This window comes from Rhinopithecus bieti, unplaced genomic scaffold (genome assembly GCF_001698545.2).
Source record: "Rhinopithecus bieti isolate Rb0 unplaced genomic scaffold, ASM169854v2 scaffold_11161, whole genome shotgun sequence".
Lineage (NCBI taxonomy): Eukaryota > Metazoa > Chordata > Mammalia > Primates > Cercopithecidae > Rhinopithecus > Rhinopithecus bieti.
The window spans coordinates 12,618-32,058 of NW_016806937.1; the positions used below are offsets into that span (position 1 = coordinate 12,618).

Below are 19,441 nucleotides of genomic sequence, written 5' to 3' on the forward strand. Positions count from 1 at the left end.
TAGGGACATGGATGCAGCTGGAAACCATCATTCTCAGCAAACTATCACAAGGACAGAAAATGAAACACCGCATGTTCTCACTCATAGGTGGGAATTGAACAATGAGATCACTTGGACACAGGAAGGGGAACCTCACACACCAGGGCCTATTGTGGGGAGTGGGAAGGGGGGAGGGATAGCATTAGGAGATATACCTAATGTAAATGATGAGTTAATGGGTGCAGCACACCAACATGGCACATGTATACATATGTAACAAACCTGCACGTTATGCACATGTACCCTAGAATTTAAAGTATAATTTTTAAAAAAAGATACCTCAAATTAAAAAAAAAGTCAGACTCCTTTTAAGAAGTGTCTTTTCTGAAAGTTTACAGGTCACTAAATATGCAGCAGATGGGAAAACAAAACAAAATAAAATTAAAAGTCAAGGCACTGCCAATAAAGAATCAATCAGAAAAACTGATCACGTGAATCTATCATTCGAATGATTTTTTAAAAGTGTTGATGTGATTACATTTCCCTTTTACCCAACAGCGGGTAGTTCCGATTCCAGACACACAGCTGCGCTGCCTGGATCCCAGGCCAAGGTCCTGCTAGCTGGAGCTTGAAGCACACACAGCAGGCAGCCTTACGGGGAGCTTGGAGCCTACATCGGCGTGGGCAGGCACATAGATGTTCAGGTACAGGCAGTCTTCTGACACGCCGATATTGGGGTAATGCACCTTGAGCATGTGTTGATCTAAGCGCAGCCACTCTGAGTTCTGGAGGCACCTTGGAGAAGGAGAGGAGAAAACCCTCAGAAAAAGTTGTCAGCAAACTTGCCTGGGAAGGGCCAGTTCTTCTGAGAGCAGGGAGGCCTGGTTGTCTCCTCTGCCTGAGCAGAAGAGGCAGCTACTGGTACAAAGTCCAATCATGCCCAAACCCCCGTGGTTTCCAAAACAAACAAGCAAGCAAATTATACTTCTCTTTGATCTGGTTCCTGGCTAGGAAAGCATATGGTGTAGAATAATTGCACTATTACCACCCACCCACCACCCTCCCATGCCTACACCACCCTCCTATGCCACCACCATAATATAGACACACATAAGAAACCAAGCTGGCCCAACAACTCCCCAAACTGTAGAGGGCAGGACACAGTCGAATAACAAGGGCTTTGCCCCTGCGGCTCCCTCTTCTGTCCCCAGAAGAGCAAAGGAACATTTCCAGTCCTCTGTACCTGGAACCAACCAGGATAGACTCCCGCACCCAGGCTTTGCTCAAGCCGGGCCCTCTGCCTCGACTGCTCTCTCCCCATATCTGTGTGCTCACATTCTTTCCTTTGCTTCAGATTCGCTCCAACTTGCGACCTCCTCCCAAAAGCCTTCTGAGATTTCTCCAGTTCTACCATATCTCTTCTTTTTAAACACCAACCTACTTTGTGTTCTTTCCCAGAACTTGTCCTAAGCTTGTGCGTGTGCATTGTCATCATCCCCAGCTCAGCTGTGAGCAGCTAAGGGCCTACGACTCTGCTTTAGTCACCTCTCTACCTCAGAGCACCAGCACAGAGCATGATACACCGTAAGATTAAGTGAGGCTGTAATGTGAATGCTTCTACCATACTGTGTGCACAATCAATGCTAGTTGTTTTCATAATAGAATAGTGTGCAATATCACTGCACGTCTTCTCCTGACAGGTGTTCATGCCTCCTTGCCCCTTTTGTATGTTGTTGATCAGGCCTCAGTGCTTTCAGAAAAGCCATCTCTGACCTCCCATCAAAGCTGGGCCAGGTGGGTCTTTATTTCCCCTCAGCATCCTTCCCTGACACCCTAATGGTTGCCCTTCCCGTCTTATATTTTAACTGTCGATTACTGCTTACATTCCTGCCACCATCACCCCTCTGCATGCTCCCTGAGGACAGCTATGACTCATCCCCTGCCGTGTCCCCAGTCCTAATGGAGAGCCAGTTGGCCTAATGGGGAGCCAGTTATCTAGTTGGTTCTCAATGAATATTAGTTGGGTGAATGAATGAAGGCACACAACAAATGAGTTTCAGCTTGATGTCCTCAGTCCTTGGACCACATGGGGTCATCTTCTGTGGCTTAGGGAATATCCTGGCACCAAAATTTCTTCTGCTAGGAACCCATGTGGCCCAACCTGAGAGCTTGACAGAATCTAAAGAGTTGGAAGATTCTAGGGGGATTTTCAAGTCTCACTGCCCACCCAGTAAGTCTCACCTCACCACTCCACAATTAACCTGGCAACTGGTTACTTACCCTAGCTTGAAAATCTGCAGTGACCAGGAGGTCCTTACCTCCCAGAATCCCTGTGTCACAGAGACACATCCACATGTTCTTTCCATGGGTATTTATGCAGTTCACCATGGGTCAGGTATTGCATCAGGCACAGTTTTGGCAGCTGGAGCTGACACCCTTCTAGTGTGGTTCTTCTCAATAAAGCCCCACCCAGTCTAACCATAGAGGTCAGGCTTGGGTGAGAGGTCACAAGAAGATACCTAGACAGTCCCTTCTGACCAAAGGACTCAGTAAGCCCATCTCAGCACTTTCAGAAAACCTGGTTGGTGATCAGAGTCTCTAGAGAGAGTTCAGATAATAGTTTCCTGGGCTCAGCTTGAGATATTCTGATTCAGAAAGTTCAGAAGGGAGCTTGGAGAATCGACATATTTTTAAAGATGCTTCCAGCGTTCTGGCCATCAGTCGGTTTAGGAGTCAGGGGATTATCGAACCACTGGCCTGAGTCTCAAGCCCTCTCTTTCCCTCCTCCCTCATCCACGCCAATCCCTCTTCTTTCTCACTATGCTGCATGACCTGCATTCCTGCCACTCCCAGAGTCACAAGCCACCCGTGGGCCCAAACCTGGTCTTACAAATTAGGGTAGGAGGTGGCTTCTCGCAAGTTATCCCAGGGTGATGCAGGCTGTGGGTTTGTAATTCGCAGGGGTCCCAGCGGGGGAGCAGCAAAGGGGACTCCAAGGAACACGTTCACAGGCACAGGGCTTCCCAGCATGGTGACTTGCTTGCCCTGAATCCATCCCAGCCTGGTGTTCCTCTGTGGCCCTTCAGCAGAAGGCCCTGGGGGAACACATGGAGGAATCAGGAGCAGGCTGGGGACAGGCAGGGTCATGGCCCACCCAGCCTGGAGGTCTCCAGTGGGGACATGCTTCCTTCACTCAGAGGCTGTGCAGCTGACGGTATCCAGGTTCCCTCTTCATGAATCCAGGTCCACAGCTTCTTCCAACATTGCTGTGGAAGTCACCCCCATGAGACCACTGACTTAGTTTCTCCTAGGAGCCCAGCAGCACCTAGCCACCAAATCTCCCCCATTCACTCAGGAACCCATCTCCCTTCTGCTGAGAGCTCTTTCTTTCTACAGGATTGACACACACCAAACACTGTAGATCCTGGGATGCCACAAACTCATCTTCCCAGGAGTTCCTACACTTCTGTCACTCCACACCCTCCGGCACCACTGCCGGCACATCTGTGCAGCACCTGCATGATTACTGGGTTTTTATTTTTTTCTTAAAATTTAATTTCAATAAATTCCTTTTAAAATTTTACCTAGAAGAATTCCAAGTAATGACATTTATGGAATTGTGGTTGGTGAGTTAGGTATATGCTTTTGAATACACATGAATATTCATGGATGAAAATGTAAAATTCTCAAGCAGATGCTTCCTGAAATCAACCCATCCACTTCCAGCAGCATGGCACTTTGGGAGACTGGGCATGCAGGAGTCTCAGTCACCACACAGAACATGGAGGCTTGGGAAGGAAACTGCCCAGCTACTTACTTAGCAAGACCCGGGTGTCTTAGCACTGTTTCTAATGTCATTTCATTACTGAAAGTCCTGTCGCTGCAGCCAGGAGTGCGGAAGCACAGGCTCTGCTCCTCACACCTCCCCAGTGCTCAGGATAGAGCCCCTCTAAACCCCTTGCAGCGTGTGAGCATCCTAAGGGCAGAACCAGGGTCTTTTTGTGCTACCCACCCCAAGAAAGGAGCTCTGGTCCTAGGTTCTTGGCAACACCAGAACATTGATGCCATCAAAGTACTACATAGCTCTCCACGGACCCTCAGAGACCTCTAAAAAATAACCTTATTTCTACCAGTGGAAAATCCTCACCCACCCCATCTTCTGAGAGCCCTCCTCTCCCATTGGATATCTCACCCTTGGTGGGGGCTGCAAGGACCCAGATAGCCCAAAATAGGATCTGACCTGGGTGCACCCAATTCCCACTCATTTGGCTGCCTGCCTGAACTCCGTGAACATCGACGGCTGCTGCTCGCCTCAGAGAACTTCGTTCGGGAGCCAGAAAGAGCTTCTCGTTAACCAGTAAATGCTGAATAAGCAGGCAGAGGCAGCCGAGTTACTGAAGAACAGCATCAGAACAATATTCTCAAAGGAACTGACCAAGCAAGACTTTCCTGTTCTCATTTACATAGGAAGCTGATGATTAACTCTTGAGCTGGGGAAAGATAATGTGATAGGCTTTGGACTTCCGGGATGGGGGAAATAGAAAAGACATTCCAGACCAGGCAAGACATTTTAGGATTACAAGTTCCAGAGACCCAAGGATGAATGAGGTTTCCAGACCTGCCTATGGGACACAGTGCAGGCTAGAGAAGCCGAGAAGTTTCTGAGAAGAGGAAGAAGGTTGCTGCTGGGACAAGCGAGTGACTCTGAAGGCACAAACACTGCCAGCTCAGACTGGCAGCCCAGCTGGCCCTGACAACAAGAGTCTTCAATGGCCATTTGGTCTACAGCCTCCTTGGCAACCTTGAGGCCTCTTAGATTATATTATTTCCCCTCTGGCCCTTCATAGTTGCCACCAAAAAGTTTCTCCCTGGCCTTCAAATCTGTCCCTTCATCTGACCAGAAATATTATCAATTCTGTACACCACTGCTCACTCAACTATTTTAAAACACTTCACACAAACTATCTTGTTACCAACACCACCACCCCCAGTGTGGATGTCTTTCTTCTCCAGCTTCTTCTTTAAAATCCAATTTGACTGCCACCTCTTCCAAGAACCTTCCCCTGTTTCTCCTGAACTTCTTAGTGCTTTGCTTTTCCAACTTCTCTTATTCTCTAATAAATCGTAGCCATGACTCTCTTCCTCCTTGGAGTACACCTTGGACTCTTCCAGGTACACGTTCATCACAGTTTCTTACATGTGCCCTGTGGCCTCACAAAGCTCAGCCCTAGACCTTCTGTCTTCACAATTTGTACCATTCCCACTACCAAATTCACTATCAGTTTACTTGATTTTTTTTCTTTAAATGGACATTTTAAAAAATCTGTTATTAAAGAAAATTGTATCTACCTAGTGCAATAAGGATAGTGTTTTGGGAAGAGCAAGCCAATATATCTTGCATTTCTATACCACAAAACCATTCCCTTACCTCTAGCAATCATTACAACGAAGGGAAGGTGTATGGTGGAGAAGATCCCCAAAATAGGACAAACAGGAAAATCCGGCCCTTCTGTACAGTGGATTTTGGAAAGGAGAAGGGAACAGAGGTAGGGAAAGCACATGTGATGCAAAGTGCCCTGACTCCCTTTCTTAGACATAGGTCCTAAAGGGGTACAGCAATGGGGGAAAGTGATGGGGTGCAGTGACGGGCTGAAACGTGTGCCAAGGATGAAATGTGTGCTAAGCAGTGAAGAGTTCTGCAGGAGGATACTGACAGAAGGGTTCCACATCTCAACCAACCTGGGGCAGCCACAGCAGGGCAGAAGTGGTTGGGCCAAGAGAGATCTCAGAGAGTGCTCCCACTTCCCTTGGATCCCCAATTCCTTGAAATTGATCCAGACATCACCATGTGGCTTTGAAGAAAACTCAGAGGTGACTACCAACCTGGGCTGGGAGCTAGAGGAGGAGGAGGAGGAGGAGGAGGAGGGCAGGGGGCTACAGATGCGCTTCATGGACTCGAGAACAGAGTGAAACTACAGCCTGGCCTGTGCTGGAGCACGGTGTTGAGCACTGGCCACGGTGAGGTGGGGCACTGAGTCAACCAGGGAGGGTCAGTGGGCTTTGATCAAGACGAGAGGACAGACCATGAGCTCACCACGTGAGAATTCATCCTCCTCCCAGGAACCCGGGCAGCGGGACGTTTCTGTGGAGACCACAACGCAAGGACTTCTGCAAGTGGGTCCAAGTTCCCTCTGCCCTCCCACTCACGCGGTCCTATTAACATCCTTTGACTTACACAGCCTGACACCATCTTGGCAAGGAGTGTGGGTGGGGTGGGGAGCAAATGTGAGAGGCTATGGATTTATTTGAAGTGATTATGCTATCTAAAGAGACTGTTTAAGTTACTGAATAGGACTTTACCAGATTGAGTTAGATGTAATTATATATCATTAACCAGAGGGGCAAAGAATTCTCCATGCTAAAAATGGAAATTAACAAGCATTATATATATATACATACACATATATATATGCACACAAACACATATCACATACATGTGTGTGTGTATATATATATGTGTGTGTGTGTATATATATATAACATGCTGTAATACCACCAAACTGAGTCTTTCTCTTCCACAAAATCAGAATGCAAAGAGAACTGTAGAGGAAATGGTTTCCTAATGAAGTGTCTTCTATTTGCTGTTCTCTCTAGGTACTGCCTCTGTCGCAGGCATCCCCTAATGCACAGGACCTACTCTGTGAGGAATACTGATAATGTCAGGAATCAATGCCACTAGCCTTCATTTACAGAATGCCTTATAGGTACCAGACCCTGGGCTAAATGCTTTCTTTGCATCTGTTACCTAATTTAATGTGATTAGTCTCATTTTGTAGATGAGGAAACTGAGATTTTGCAAGGTGGGATTGCTGGTCCAATATCACAAAGCTGAGAAGCAGCACAGCTGGTACTAGAGCTCAGGTTTCCTGCCCTTGAGCTGCAGGCTTTGCAATTTGGGGAGGAGGGAGTAGGAAAGAAGAGGCCATAGAAAGATCTGGGAGGATGGGCCAGCTTCTGCAGTTCTTGGGTCATGAAAACTTACTTAATCTTCTAGAAAGCTGAATAACCACCTTGGACCTTGATGTCCCCATCAGTAGCACAGGCCAGTGGTCTGGATGGCCCTTTGGGAGACATAGACCTTTGATAGGCTCTCCCTGTTCTCCCAGATTGCTCTGCTGAAACCCTGAGGGAGAAAACCAAGATGAGGGCTAAGGGCTTGTACTTTAAGCAGCTTGGCTTAAAACATAGGTTCATCTACCTCTGCCGATAGGTGGTAAAGATCAAAGCCCACTTTTGGATCCTCATAAAGAGAGGCTAAAGGAACCTTGAAGGTACAAGAGTAATGTCAGCTGCCTCAGGGTGGAAACCAGTCTGTAGGTGGACAAAACAAAGGAGTGGTGCTCTGGTGCTGGAATCAGGTCACTAGGCAATGCCCCACACACCACATATGGACCCACAGCTGGGAAGCCTTAGAGCTTCCATCTCATAACCTGTTTCTTCAAACCTCTCACACATTCATATTAAACCCAAACACTTTAACTTGACCTTCAAACCTTTTCTCATCTGACTCCATTCTATGATTCCAAACTAATGACTCACTGCAACCCCACTGCTATCCCCACCACTGCACCCCATCACTGCACCCCCACCACTACCCCCATGACTGCACCCCATCACTGCACTCTACCACTGCACCCCATCACTGTGCCCCATCACTGTGCCCCATCACTGTGCCCCATCACTGCACCCCCACAAGGCATCCCACCACTGCACCCCATCACTACACCCCATTGCAGCACCCCATCACTATACCCCACCACTGCACCCCACCATTGCATCCCACCACTGCACCCCACCACTGCACCCCTCCATTGCATCCCACCACTGCACCCCATCACTGCACCTCCACCATTATCCCATCACTATACCCTACCACTGCACTCCCACCACTGCACCCCACTACTGCACTCCATCACTACACCCACCACTGCACCCCCACCACTACCTCCATCACTGCACCCCACCTCTGCACCCCCACCACTGCACCCCATCACTGTGCCCCACCACTGTACCCCACCACTGCACCTGATCACTGCACCCCACCACTGCACCCCATCACTGCACCCCTGCCACTGCACCCCACCACTGCAGCTCCACTGCTACCCCCATCGCTGCACCCCCACCACCACACTCCACCAATGCTCCCCATTTCTATAGCCCATTGCTGCACCCCATCACTGCACCCCCACCACTGCACCCCACCACTGCATCCCACCAGTGCACCCCATCACTGCACCTCCACCATTATCCCATTGCTGTACCCTGCCACTGCACTCCACCACTGCAGCTCCACTGCTACCCCATCACTGCATCCCACCACTGCACTGCATCACTGCACTCCATCACTGCAACCCCACCATTGTACTACACCACTGTACTCCCATTACTGCACCTTACCACTGAACCCTCACCAATATACTTCATCACTCTACTCCACCACTGCAGGCCACTACCTCCCATCCCTGCAAGCCCATGATTGTGCCCTATTGCTGCATCCCATCTCTATACCTCATCACTGCACCCCATCACTGTACCTCCACTCCTGCATCTCATCACTGCACCCCCATCACTATATCCAGTGTTTGTTTGTTATATTTTCCTCCCCTGGAATGTTTTGCCTTGAATTCTTTTCTTTCTTGCCTTTTTTTTTTTTTTTTTTCAGACAGTGTCTCTCTGTCACCCAGACTTGTGTGCAGTGGCATGACAAACTCCTAGGCTCATGTAATCCTCCCACCTCTGTCTCCCAAGTATCTAGGACTACAGGTGCACACCACCATACCCGGCTAATTTTTTTTTTTTTTTTTTTTTTTTTTTTTTTTTTTTTTTTTTTTTGGAGAGATGGAGTCTTACTATGTTGCCCAGGCTGGTATCCAACTCCTGGTCTCAAGTCATCCACCAGTTTCTGCCTCCCAAAGCTCTGGGATTACAGGGGTGTGGCCAGGCATGGCCCACCACACTCAGGTGACTTCTTTACCTGATGAAATCCTACTTGTCTTAAAGATTCCATGAAAAACCACTTCTTCCATGTAGACCTCCTCATTACCAAATGCTAGACTCATTCTCCTCTTCCCACCCATGTACTTTTTGATGACTCTATTATTTACAACATGCTGCCCTTGTTCTATGGTGGTATACCCAATGATAATGATGATGATGACTCTGACAAGGACCATGTGATCTCTCAGGCAGGTCACAAAACTTCAGCCCACCTCGGATTTCAGCCACAGCTGCAGTGGACAGTAGTGTGCAGGTGCCCAGCCTCCCTTTGCACTGACAGCATACCACCTGAAGCATGGGTGGGCCCCTGGCTTTCTATCTTCTGCCCCAGGGCAGAAATATCCCTTCTGTCTTTGCTCAAGTGAGACCAGACATTACAGGACAGATGGAGTCCCCCAGGAGGAACCCTCAACAGAAGGGCCATGAGAGCTGAGGGAGCTCTGAGGCATTCTGTGTGCTGCATGAAAGTCCAAGGAAGTGGGGCTCCCATTACTCACAGCAGCAGTCTCAGGAATATCCCCTCGTCTCACCTTCCCTCCTCCCCTCCACCCTTGCTCCCGAGAAATCTACCTTTTTACCCAAATCCCTGCCTCAGGCTCTGTTTTCAGGCACACAAACTAAGTCAGTTGACAGGTATGAGAAGGAGACCTAGAGAGCAAATCCTCAGTGAGATTCTGAAACTGGATCTCCCCGCTAGTCAGACAGCATCCTATTACTAAGACTGTCAGTGGTGACCCGGGATGTGGTTCAGAGGGGCGGGCTACACCGAGGCGTGCATTAACACTAGCACCTCTAGGTCTAGAGGCAAGGGTAATTACAAGTATTGCGGCGTTGGCTGCCTTTTGTTAACTGCCTTGGAAATCTTGAAGAAAATGGCAGTCTCAGTTAATCAGCTATCAACACAGAGTACACTGTGAAAATCAGAAGGTCTCCTAGCAGCTTTTAAAGATAGCTGTGTCTCCTGGAACCATAGTTAAACTATGCTGAAAATTAGACCCAGAATTTACCCATAAGGGTAAGGTTGAGCCTATAGCCTTGAAAAATCTTCTAAGCTAAAGTTAGGACACCAACAGGGAATGATTCAGACCCTGAGACATGGAATGTCTGAGACTCCAGACATCTGGATGGATGCACTTGAGAACAATGAATACCTGGCTTCTCCTAAACTCTCCAGCCTGGCAGAAGCAGGCCTCTCCTTACTAGGGGACACCAGACACTTGTACTCTGGTAACAATGCATAGACTTGACCCATGATAGATACTTCCCAAGATAAAGCTTTTCCTCATCAAGATCACCCAATCCACTCATTGTTCCAGGTCAGTAACCAGGGCCAAGCTTAAGCATAGCTTAAACAAGAACATGAGTCCCTTCCCCAGAAGAAAAGGGCTTTCCTACTGAATGAATCGCCTGATGTGGCTATTATGTCCTGATAGGAACAGAGAAAAACATGCGTGGAGGTGGGTCTTGAATGGTGGTGAGCCTGAGGGGTGGAGCAGAAGGTAAGACTGGGTAGAGAGAATTTATTAGCACAAGAGCACATTCTTATGATGCAGGACTTACTATCCTCAGAGAATGCCTCGGGTAGATGCTAATATGCTATGAGAGTGGACCTATGAAGCATGGACATGATGACAGCCTACAGCAAATGCGATGGAGATGTTAGAATTAACCAGTTAGAATGGTCAAGTATTGATGAAGAGATGAGAAGGTTCAGGGATGTGGAACTGTTAAAATAAATACATCTCCTAGAATGAGGGACCCACTATCTGATAATGTTTCCCAAGAATGACAGAGGATCCCTTCACTAGGGCAGTAAGGAATTTGCTAGGCAGGAAGGAATTATTTGAGAAGCTCAGTGGTGATAATCCTTGTTAGCTACCATAGAAATGGGCTCCCTGGTATCAGTGTGAATGAGTCTGGAATAGCAGAGACCAGGTAGTGCTGCATAACCAGAGGTAAGGTGGAGATAATTACCTTAAAGGGCAAAAAAACAGAGTGGCAACCAAGATGCCTTGTCCAACAGAGATCTATGACAATGGCTAATACATCATGGTATTCCTAGAAGTAAAGTAGACAGGCAGCCAATTTGAATATTGTTTAACTTGTAAAATCAGAGAAAGTCAAGAGATGATGATTAGAATTTTATGTCAGCCGTAACAATGAAAAATCACAATCCTTTACTAGATCCTTCCAGACCTGAACTACTTCTCAAACCTACTGAGCTCATTGTTTTAAGGAGTCTGGGTCCTTCAAGAGAGGACTATAGATATAGTGACTATAAACATACCCCCAATCCTTCCCAAGAGTGATTTATAGCCAGGACTTATCTCTTAATGGAAAGTTCTGGATGCACAGTCACTTGGTGCCCATGGTCTAGCATTTCTTGATACCAAGACCCACTAATGTGCAGAGACGATTCTCAAAGGGGTTTAATTCCCTACTGTGGTAGGCATAGACTTATACCAGAATTGCAGGGACCAGATCATGATCCTCCCACTGGAGCTTGCCATAAGCTCCACCTGCACCTTAGATTTTTCTTCTACTTTAGAGGAGAAATCCTAGCATATTCTGCCCATGGGATTCCTCAAGCCTTCACTGATATGTCCCTTACTTGAGTTTCCAAAGGGCTTATCTCTCACCCTCTGGAGCACAAAGCCTCCAGAGGGCTGGCCACCTCTTGCTCATCCTGTCCATTGAGCATGAAGTGGTAAATGGAACATATGAGTGTGATGTTCTTGGGACATCCAGGCAGGGTAGATGTCTTTGGACTGTATTGTGAGAGGCAGCTACCCCTGTAACTGAGTATTTTTCATCCCATGTAGATGCGAATTTTTCTAGTTGGAATGGAAAAGATTGAATTCACCAAATCTATAGCTGCAGCATACGTTATAGGAGAAGCCTTATTCACCTGCTCAAGCAGGGATGCCACACCTAGCACAGCAGCTATGATCAGAGTTACCGCTTGGTTGAGTGTGCGGTAGTCTATGGTCATTCTCCAGGGGCTGTTCAACTTCTGCAGCAGCCAGACTGATGAATTGAATGGAATTGTGAAAGGCATCACCACCATTGCATCTTTTTTTTTTTTAGATGGAGTCTCGCTCTGTCATCAGGCTGGAGTGCAGTGGCGCGATGGCTCACTGCAACCTCTGCCTCCCAGGTTCAAGTGATTCTCCTGCCTCAGCCTCCCGAGTATCTGGGATTAGAGGCGTGCACCACCACGCCCAGCTAATTTTTGTATTTTTTTTTTTTTTAAATAGAGACGAGGTTTCACCATGTTGGCCAAGATTGTCCTGACGTCTTGACTTCATGATCTTCCTACCTTGGCCTCCCACAGGCATGAGACATTGCACCTGGCCCACCGTTGCATTTTTAGGTCTTTAACAGTAGTGCTAATCTCTGCTATATCACTCTCTGAGGATACAATATTGTTTTATCTTTACTAACTTGGCCATGAAATGGGAACGTACTAGCTTCTGGCAGTTTCGGAGGTTTCTATTTGGGCTTCCCCACTGTGATAGCTCTTACCTCACAGACCCTGGATTTCTTATGGGGGATTACTCCAAGTATATCCCTCCCAATTGATGCACCTGGGCACTGGGGAAATGACCACTAGCTGGGGTCTATTGACACAGTGAGCCCACTGTGAGCCAGTCTTTAGCTAAAGTTTCATTCACTACCGGGCTTTCGTAGGTCCCCACTCTAACACGGGAGTCATGGTGACACTTTAGGTCTCTACATAGCAATGTCACTTCAGACTCTGTGTCCATTAGTCCTGGAAATATTTGCTCAGTACATAGTCACCTGAATAAATAACCATACGCACCTTCAGAAAAGAACTAGGAAAATTATCATGGTATATACTTGCTGCAATTGTGCAGTCCTTCTTTCTAAGGACCTGGCCACCTTTTCTTTCAGTGGTTTCAAGATCTGACAATTGGCACAGATCTGGGAACTGAGTAGAAATGTGTAGCGTTTTACTGGGGCAGCCCCCGTCAGTCTTGTGCTACTACTCCATGCTTGCTTTATCCTTTTTCATGGATGCAAAGCAGCACCTATGTCAATAGTCTGTCTATGTTCCCCTATAGACACCACACTCCCTTAACCATCTCCACCACTCCTTACAGGTCAAGTCCCCTTGTCTGATCCTCTGGCCTTGGTGATCGTTAAAGTAATTGCAGCCTCCTGCCTTCTGGCAGTTAAGTGCCACTACCCAGCCTCAGGATGAGTGACTTTGAGACTCGCTCTTCTCTATCAATGTTAATGAACTCAGCTCTATGGCCACCTCTCCTGCCATGTCCCCTGGCCTGCAGAAGAGGGCCATCCCATTGCCACCACTAAACTTCCTCCTTTTTTGTTGAGACAGGGTCTCACTGTGCTGCCCAGACTGAAGTGCAATAGCATGATCACAGTTCACATCAGCCTCAACCTCCTGTGCTCAAGTGATTCTCTTTCCTCAGCCTCCCAAGTAGCTTTGACTACAGACACATGCCACCATGCCTGGCTAATTTTTAAATTTTGTGTAGAGACAGTGCCTCCTTATGTTGCCCGGGTTGGTCTTGAACCCCTTGGCTTAAGTGATCCTCCCACCTAGGCCTTCCAAAGTGCTGGCATTACAGGAGGGAGCCACTGTGCCCAGCCTTACCACTAAACTTCTTAGTGATACTGGTGCTCCTTTCAAGAGCACATTTTTGGTGAAGTCTTCAGCCTATGGTTCAACTGCGTGTGCCCTCCCACTACTGCTGATAAGGGCCTTTTCTTAATCTCTCCCCAAGGCTGCTTTGATCTCACACTTAGCCATTATCTGCTCTTTAGCAGCTCTCTGTCTCTCATTTTCCTTCTGCAGTGTGCAGCTTAGCCATAGCTGGCCTACTCTACTGCCTTTGTAGGCTTTGTTCTCCATGTGTTTTTCAAATACTTACATCATTGCCCCTCCTACAGCATTCCCCCTAATGTGGGACATTTTTTTCAGATCACCACCAGCAAAATCTTGCAATTGAGTCATCATCTTATGTCTCATCAATCACCTAAGATGGTATCCTCCACTCCTACTAGGTGATCCAGTCCCAGACCCCCATCTTACCACCTGTCTTCTAAGACCACTTTCATTGGTCTGAGAAGGATTAAACATGCAAAGGAGCCGACACCAGGACAGGATTAAACATGCAAAGATTTCATTAGGGGAGATGCCTATGGACGGGAAGTGGGGAAGGAGCCAGGAAAGTCCAGGAGAGCTGCCAGACTGTGATACAATCTGCAAAGGAGAGATAATGAAGTTGGGTAAAAGCGTCCTAGCTACCATGAAGACTAAAGAAGGTCCAGCAAGTGTTTCAGGGAGACTGAGAGCCTATGTCAATCACCAGAGGAGTCTTGAGTCTCCCAGAAATGGGTCTGCCGTTGTATCCCTGTTACACTCAGTTGTTAGCTGGGAGCAGCCTGTGGGAAGCATGGCCTTGATGTAAATGCTGTGACAGACCAGCAGCAAGTAGCTGGTGCCCTGGTTCAATGATTGGAAGCCATAGTCAGAAGCCCACAAGGTTCATTCTCATGGCCACTACCTACTATGGCATATCAAGTGAATAGGCAACCAGAGCTGCCCATTATGAGCTGAGTATTTTCAGATCCAGCAACAAGATGAGGCAAGCACATTTGGTACATTAGAAATTGTGACTGAGCAAGTCTGGCTAGCACAAGAAAGTTACATACACATGGCCGACCCCACGTTGTCTCCCTCTACTGCACCAGTGCTTCCCCTCAATCACATCCGTCCACTACCTCATGGCAGGTTCCCTATGGCTAGCTGGTGGAGGAGGCAAACAGGCCTGGTTTACATATGGACTGCCCTAAGAAGATGGGCTACACAAATTCAACTGCTACACAACAGCCACTCTCAGGAGTGACCTCAAAAGATAGTGGTGAGAAAAACATCCTCCTTGTGTCCACTTTTAAGCAATATACTTGGTTGCTACTTTAAATAGTCACAAAAGAGTTAAAGACATACATGACCTCTGAACAGTGGTGAATGGCTTTGCCAATTGCTCAGGGGCCTGGGAAGTAACAGATAGGATCCTAAGTCAGTGACAAAGAGGTGTGAGAAAGAATCATGAGGATTCATCTATGGGAGTGGGACAGGGTGTAGATCTTTGTGTTTCATGTTAATGCCCAACAAGGAACTCTACAAACAGAGGGACAAAACTCATCCAAGTCATGGCAACCAGCCCCCTTCCTCAGCCATGCAGTGCTTGCGCAACAAACCCATGAATGAATATGAACAGAATAGCTATGGTGGCTAAGCATGGGCTCTGATTCACCAAGGCTGATCTTGGCAATACTGCTCCTGAATGCCCACTGGCCAGCAGCAGAAACTAATATGAGCCCTCACTACAGCACTATCCTAAGTGGGAATCAAACTCTCTTTGGTAACTTGTTGATTATGTCAGACTCCTAACCCTGGGATATGAGGAGACATGGGTGACTCATCCTTACCAGAATTGACACCTACTCAGGATATAGATTTATGGGTTTGCCTTCCCTGCTCACAGTACCTTTGTCAACACCACCACCTGAGGGCCCTTGCCTAATCTGTATCATGGGATCCTATGTAATCCCGTGATTACATAGGATGTAATCACATCAACAAAAGGGAGCTATTTTGTGGTCAAGGATGGGTCTGTGAACAAATGGCCACAGGACCCACTGGTCCTACCATATGCTGCATCCACTGGAAACAGCATAATAGAACAATGGAAGGTCTATTAGGAGATATGCTAAGGAATAAACTTGGTATCAACACGCTGCAGGGTTGGAATGTTGTACTACAGGATGCAGTATACACTCTATAATACTTAAAATGTGATGCTGTGCCTCAAAGGCTAGAACAGACCAGTCTGAGAATCAAGAGCTGAAAGAAATATTGACCTCTGTCACCATCACTCTGCATCACTTGCAGAATTTGTGCTTCATGTTCCCCAGAGCCTAGGCTCTGTGGAATATCAGGTCATTTTCTAGGGGTGGAGGGATGCTTCCACGGGTCAACAGTTGACCAGTTGACCCAGCAAACAGTTCATTGAACTTGAAACTAGAACTGCTCCCTGATGACTTCAGACTCTTGTTACCAGTGGACCAGAGGCAAAAAAAAAAAAAAAAAGGTACTAAGTTACTACACTGATTGTCATTAAAAACTAGGGCTGTGGCTATATATAAGGGTGCTTTTATGTTCAGTTACAGAAAATTCAGTGTGGCAAACCAGGTCAACCAAGGTATCAGATCCATCAGGGATAAGGGTCTGGAGCATTTCACCAGATGGACTTGGACTCAGGCCCTGTTGCAGCAATGGATACTGAACTTGTTCCTCTAACTCTACTGCCTTAAGTCTTTTATGGAGATTGAAGCTGGCACCAGTATGAAGACTATGTGACAGTGTAAACTTAATGTGGGGTATGAGCAGATCTAAGTGGAGCAAGGAGTGGACTGTATAAGATATTGTCATGGGTGAATGGTGACTAGCTGAGGCAGTGACTGTCTGAGGCCGACTTTACCAGTTGTGGATTTAAAAAGGCAGATTTATTAGAGAAAGTATGAAAATATGTTGCAAAGGAGCAATGGGCAGAATCAACAAGAAAGGAGATGACTCCAAGGAAACAAAGGCTTGCTGGAAATTGTATAGGATGGTTCTTGAGTTGCAGCGTACTGCATACAGTACTGATTATGGCAAGGTTACAGGGTGCTAAATTGCAATTTTTCTGTCAGCCAAGGGTCTGGTGATACCTGGGCACAGGAAAATTGTGAGTTATTTGCACGGAAAGGCTGTGTCCTGGACCATGAAGAAAGACAAACTTGTAGCTTATCTGCCTTTTCTTTTTGCTTTCCTTCAGTCCTGCCTGCCGACTCCTTTTTCCTAATTAAGACTCCACAGGTATATCTAGTGTTCCACATCTCGTCCTCTCTGCCCACCTCTGATTTCAGCTGCAGTTGTTGTAGACTGTACCATGGGAGTACAGATTCACTTCATGTTGACAAATTTCACCTCAATCACGGGGCCATGCAGCTTTCCATTTGCTGTCCCCAGGGTCTTCCTGATGTTGGAAAGTCGACCTGGCCCATGCACAAGTTAGCACAGAAGGAAGGCGCAACCTTTAACCAATGGGGCAAGAGTCAGTGGATAAAGGCTCCAGCTTCCTGTTATTCAAGTGAACAATTCTAGCAGATGTTCTGTTAATTGTCTAATAGGTCTCTGGAACCAAGACCCAAGTTGACAATAGCAAAAATCTCAACAAAAGACCCTTACATTCACTTTTCCTCCACTACCCTGTTTCATGTTCCCTTATTCCCTTATTCCTGGGATTGTCTGCTAAATAAACTACCTGAACCTTAGTCTTTGTCTCAGGTTCTGCTTTTCAGGGAACCCAGACTAAGATTTCCATTTTCATTTATTGGTTGTGTCAGTCACTGTGCTAAGCATTTTGCAAGCATGTCACATTGAATCTTCACAAAATGCTATGGAGTTGATTCTATTGTTATTCTAATTATAGATGAGGAGGCTAAGACACAGAAAGGTTAAGTGAAGGTCACAGAGCTGGTCTTCAAATCTAGGTCTCTGTCTGACTCTAGCTTTAACCATCATGCTATTCAGCCTCTCCCACCAAGGTATGAACTTCATGAGGGCAGGGACATTTTGGATTCACTTTGCACCCTCAGTGACCAGCTCAGAACCTGAGATCAGCACTTTAACAAATGTTACATTTAAAATTATGAATATGCTTCTCTCTCTAATTTGATAGTTAAAGAGGAGCTTTACTCAAAAGTAGCCTAGAATGACCTAAACCCAGAAAATATTCAACCCTGAAACCTGCTAGGACTCTAAAGGGGCCAAACTGGATGTGGGTCTAAGACATAGAAAAAAAAAAGATATTTTTTCCTCTCTATTCTCATACACCATTCAACACAATGCTTCTGACACCAAATGTGTGTATTTCCCCATACACCAAGACATTCTCCAAGAAATGCCAACTGAGTATCTTCTAATGCAATTCAATTCTGACACTATGTACCTGAAGATAACAGCAAATCCCACAGGTTGGGGGCTCAGTCCCATAAGCCTGCTCCCCACTTCAGATGCCAGTTGCAAGTAGTAGGTTGTGACTCTTACTGGCTATAAATTGGGGTTCTCATGACCCCTCCTTAGATTCAATTAATTTGCTAGAATGGTTCACAGAACTCAAGTAAACACTTCACTCATTTATTGGAAAGGATATTACAAAGGATACAAGTGAACAGCCAGATGGAAGAGATGCAGAGAGCAAAGTATCTGGGAAGGGGCATGGAGTGCTTATGCCCTGTCTGGTATGCCACCTGCCCCACCCCTGACCCTAAACCTCCACATGTTCAGCTATCCAGAAGCTCTCCCAACCGAGTCCTTTTTTTTTTTTTATGAAGGTTTTATTTTGTAGGTGTGATCGATTCTATCATTGGCCATTGATAATTAACCCAACTTTCAATGTCTCTCCCCTACTTTCTAATCACATGGTTGGTTCCCTTGGTGACCAGCTCCTATCCTTGGGTTATGTGGGAGCCCCCAGCCATCAGTCATCTCATTAGAATACAAAAGACACTCTTATTGCTCTAGGAATGTAAGACGTTTTAGGAGCTTTATGTTAGGAAATGAAGGATGAGGATCACTTATGTATTTCACAATATCACAGTGGGCTAGTCTTAAAATAGAAGCTTCTTAGAGACTCTCACACAATTGGATTTCAGAACCAAGTCATAGTGACCTTCCAGCCAGGAAAGGATCAGAGTCAACGCTCACTTAAAGAAATTTTGAATGCCCTTGATGGTAGCATAAGCTGAGTCTGTAAGGGTCTTGCAAACATCCAAGAAGGATGGACTCCATATTTTCCATCAGGCTGAGAAGGGAGAAAAGGTGTGGGAAGGTAGAGAAAGGCAAAAGAAAGGCAGAAAGCTTAAGAAGCATTCCAACACAACTTGAAAAAAAAATGAAAGAAGCTGAAATTTTTAATTGTAAGAAATACCCAGTTTAGAAAAAGAAAATCACATTACTTAATCTCAAATTTCAATGAATATTCAGACATGATTGAGGCAGCTCAATGTTCCAGATGTGGGCTTGAATTATTATTTTTTTTTTAATTTTACTGTTTTGTTTGTGAATTTGTGGAGGCAAATATAGAAGAGAATTCTGTGTGAGCATTTTAGGATCAATCAATGACAATCTTGCAGGAACTCTTCCAGAGAATAAAAAAGTAGGGAATATTTCCAAACTACTTTAATGAGACCTGCATAACCTTGATTGCAAAACCCACAAAGGACTTCATGAAAAAATAAAAATTAAATAGTGATATATCTTATAAACCTATGTGAAAAAAAAATCCTTTAAAATACTAGCAATTCA

General features: G+C 46.3%; 1 protein-coding gene across 1 annotated transcript in view; it reads right to left on the bottom strand.

Moving 5' to 3' along the window:
- CES5A (carboxylesterase 5A) overlaps positions 1-19,441 on the bottom strand; it is a 95,286-nt gene that overhangs the window by 6,670 nt on the left and 69,175 nt on the right. Inside the window, exons 3-4 of the mRNA XM_017878961.1 lie at positions 2,870-3,074; positions 636-774 (exon numbers count right to left, since the gene is read on the bottom strand). Of these exons, the coding sequence (XP_017734450.1) occupies positions 636-774; positions 2,870-3,074 (344 nt within the window). The remainder of the gene's footprint in view (positions 1-635; positions 775-2,869; positions 3,075-19,441) is intronic.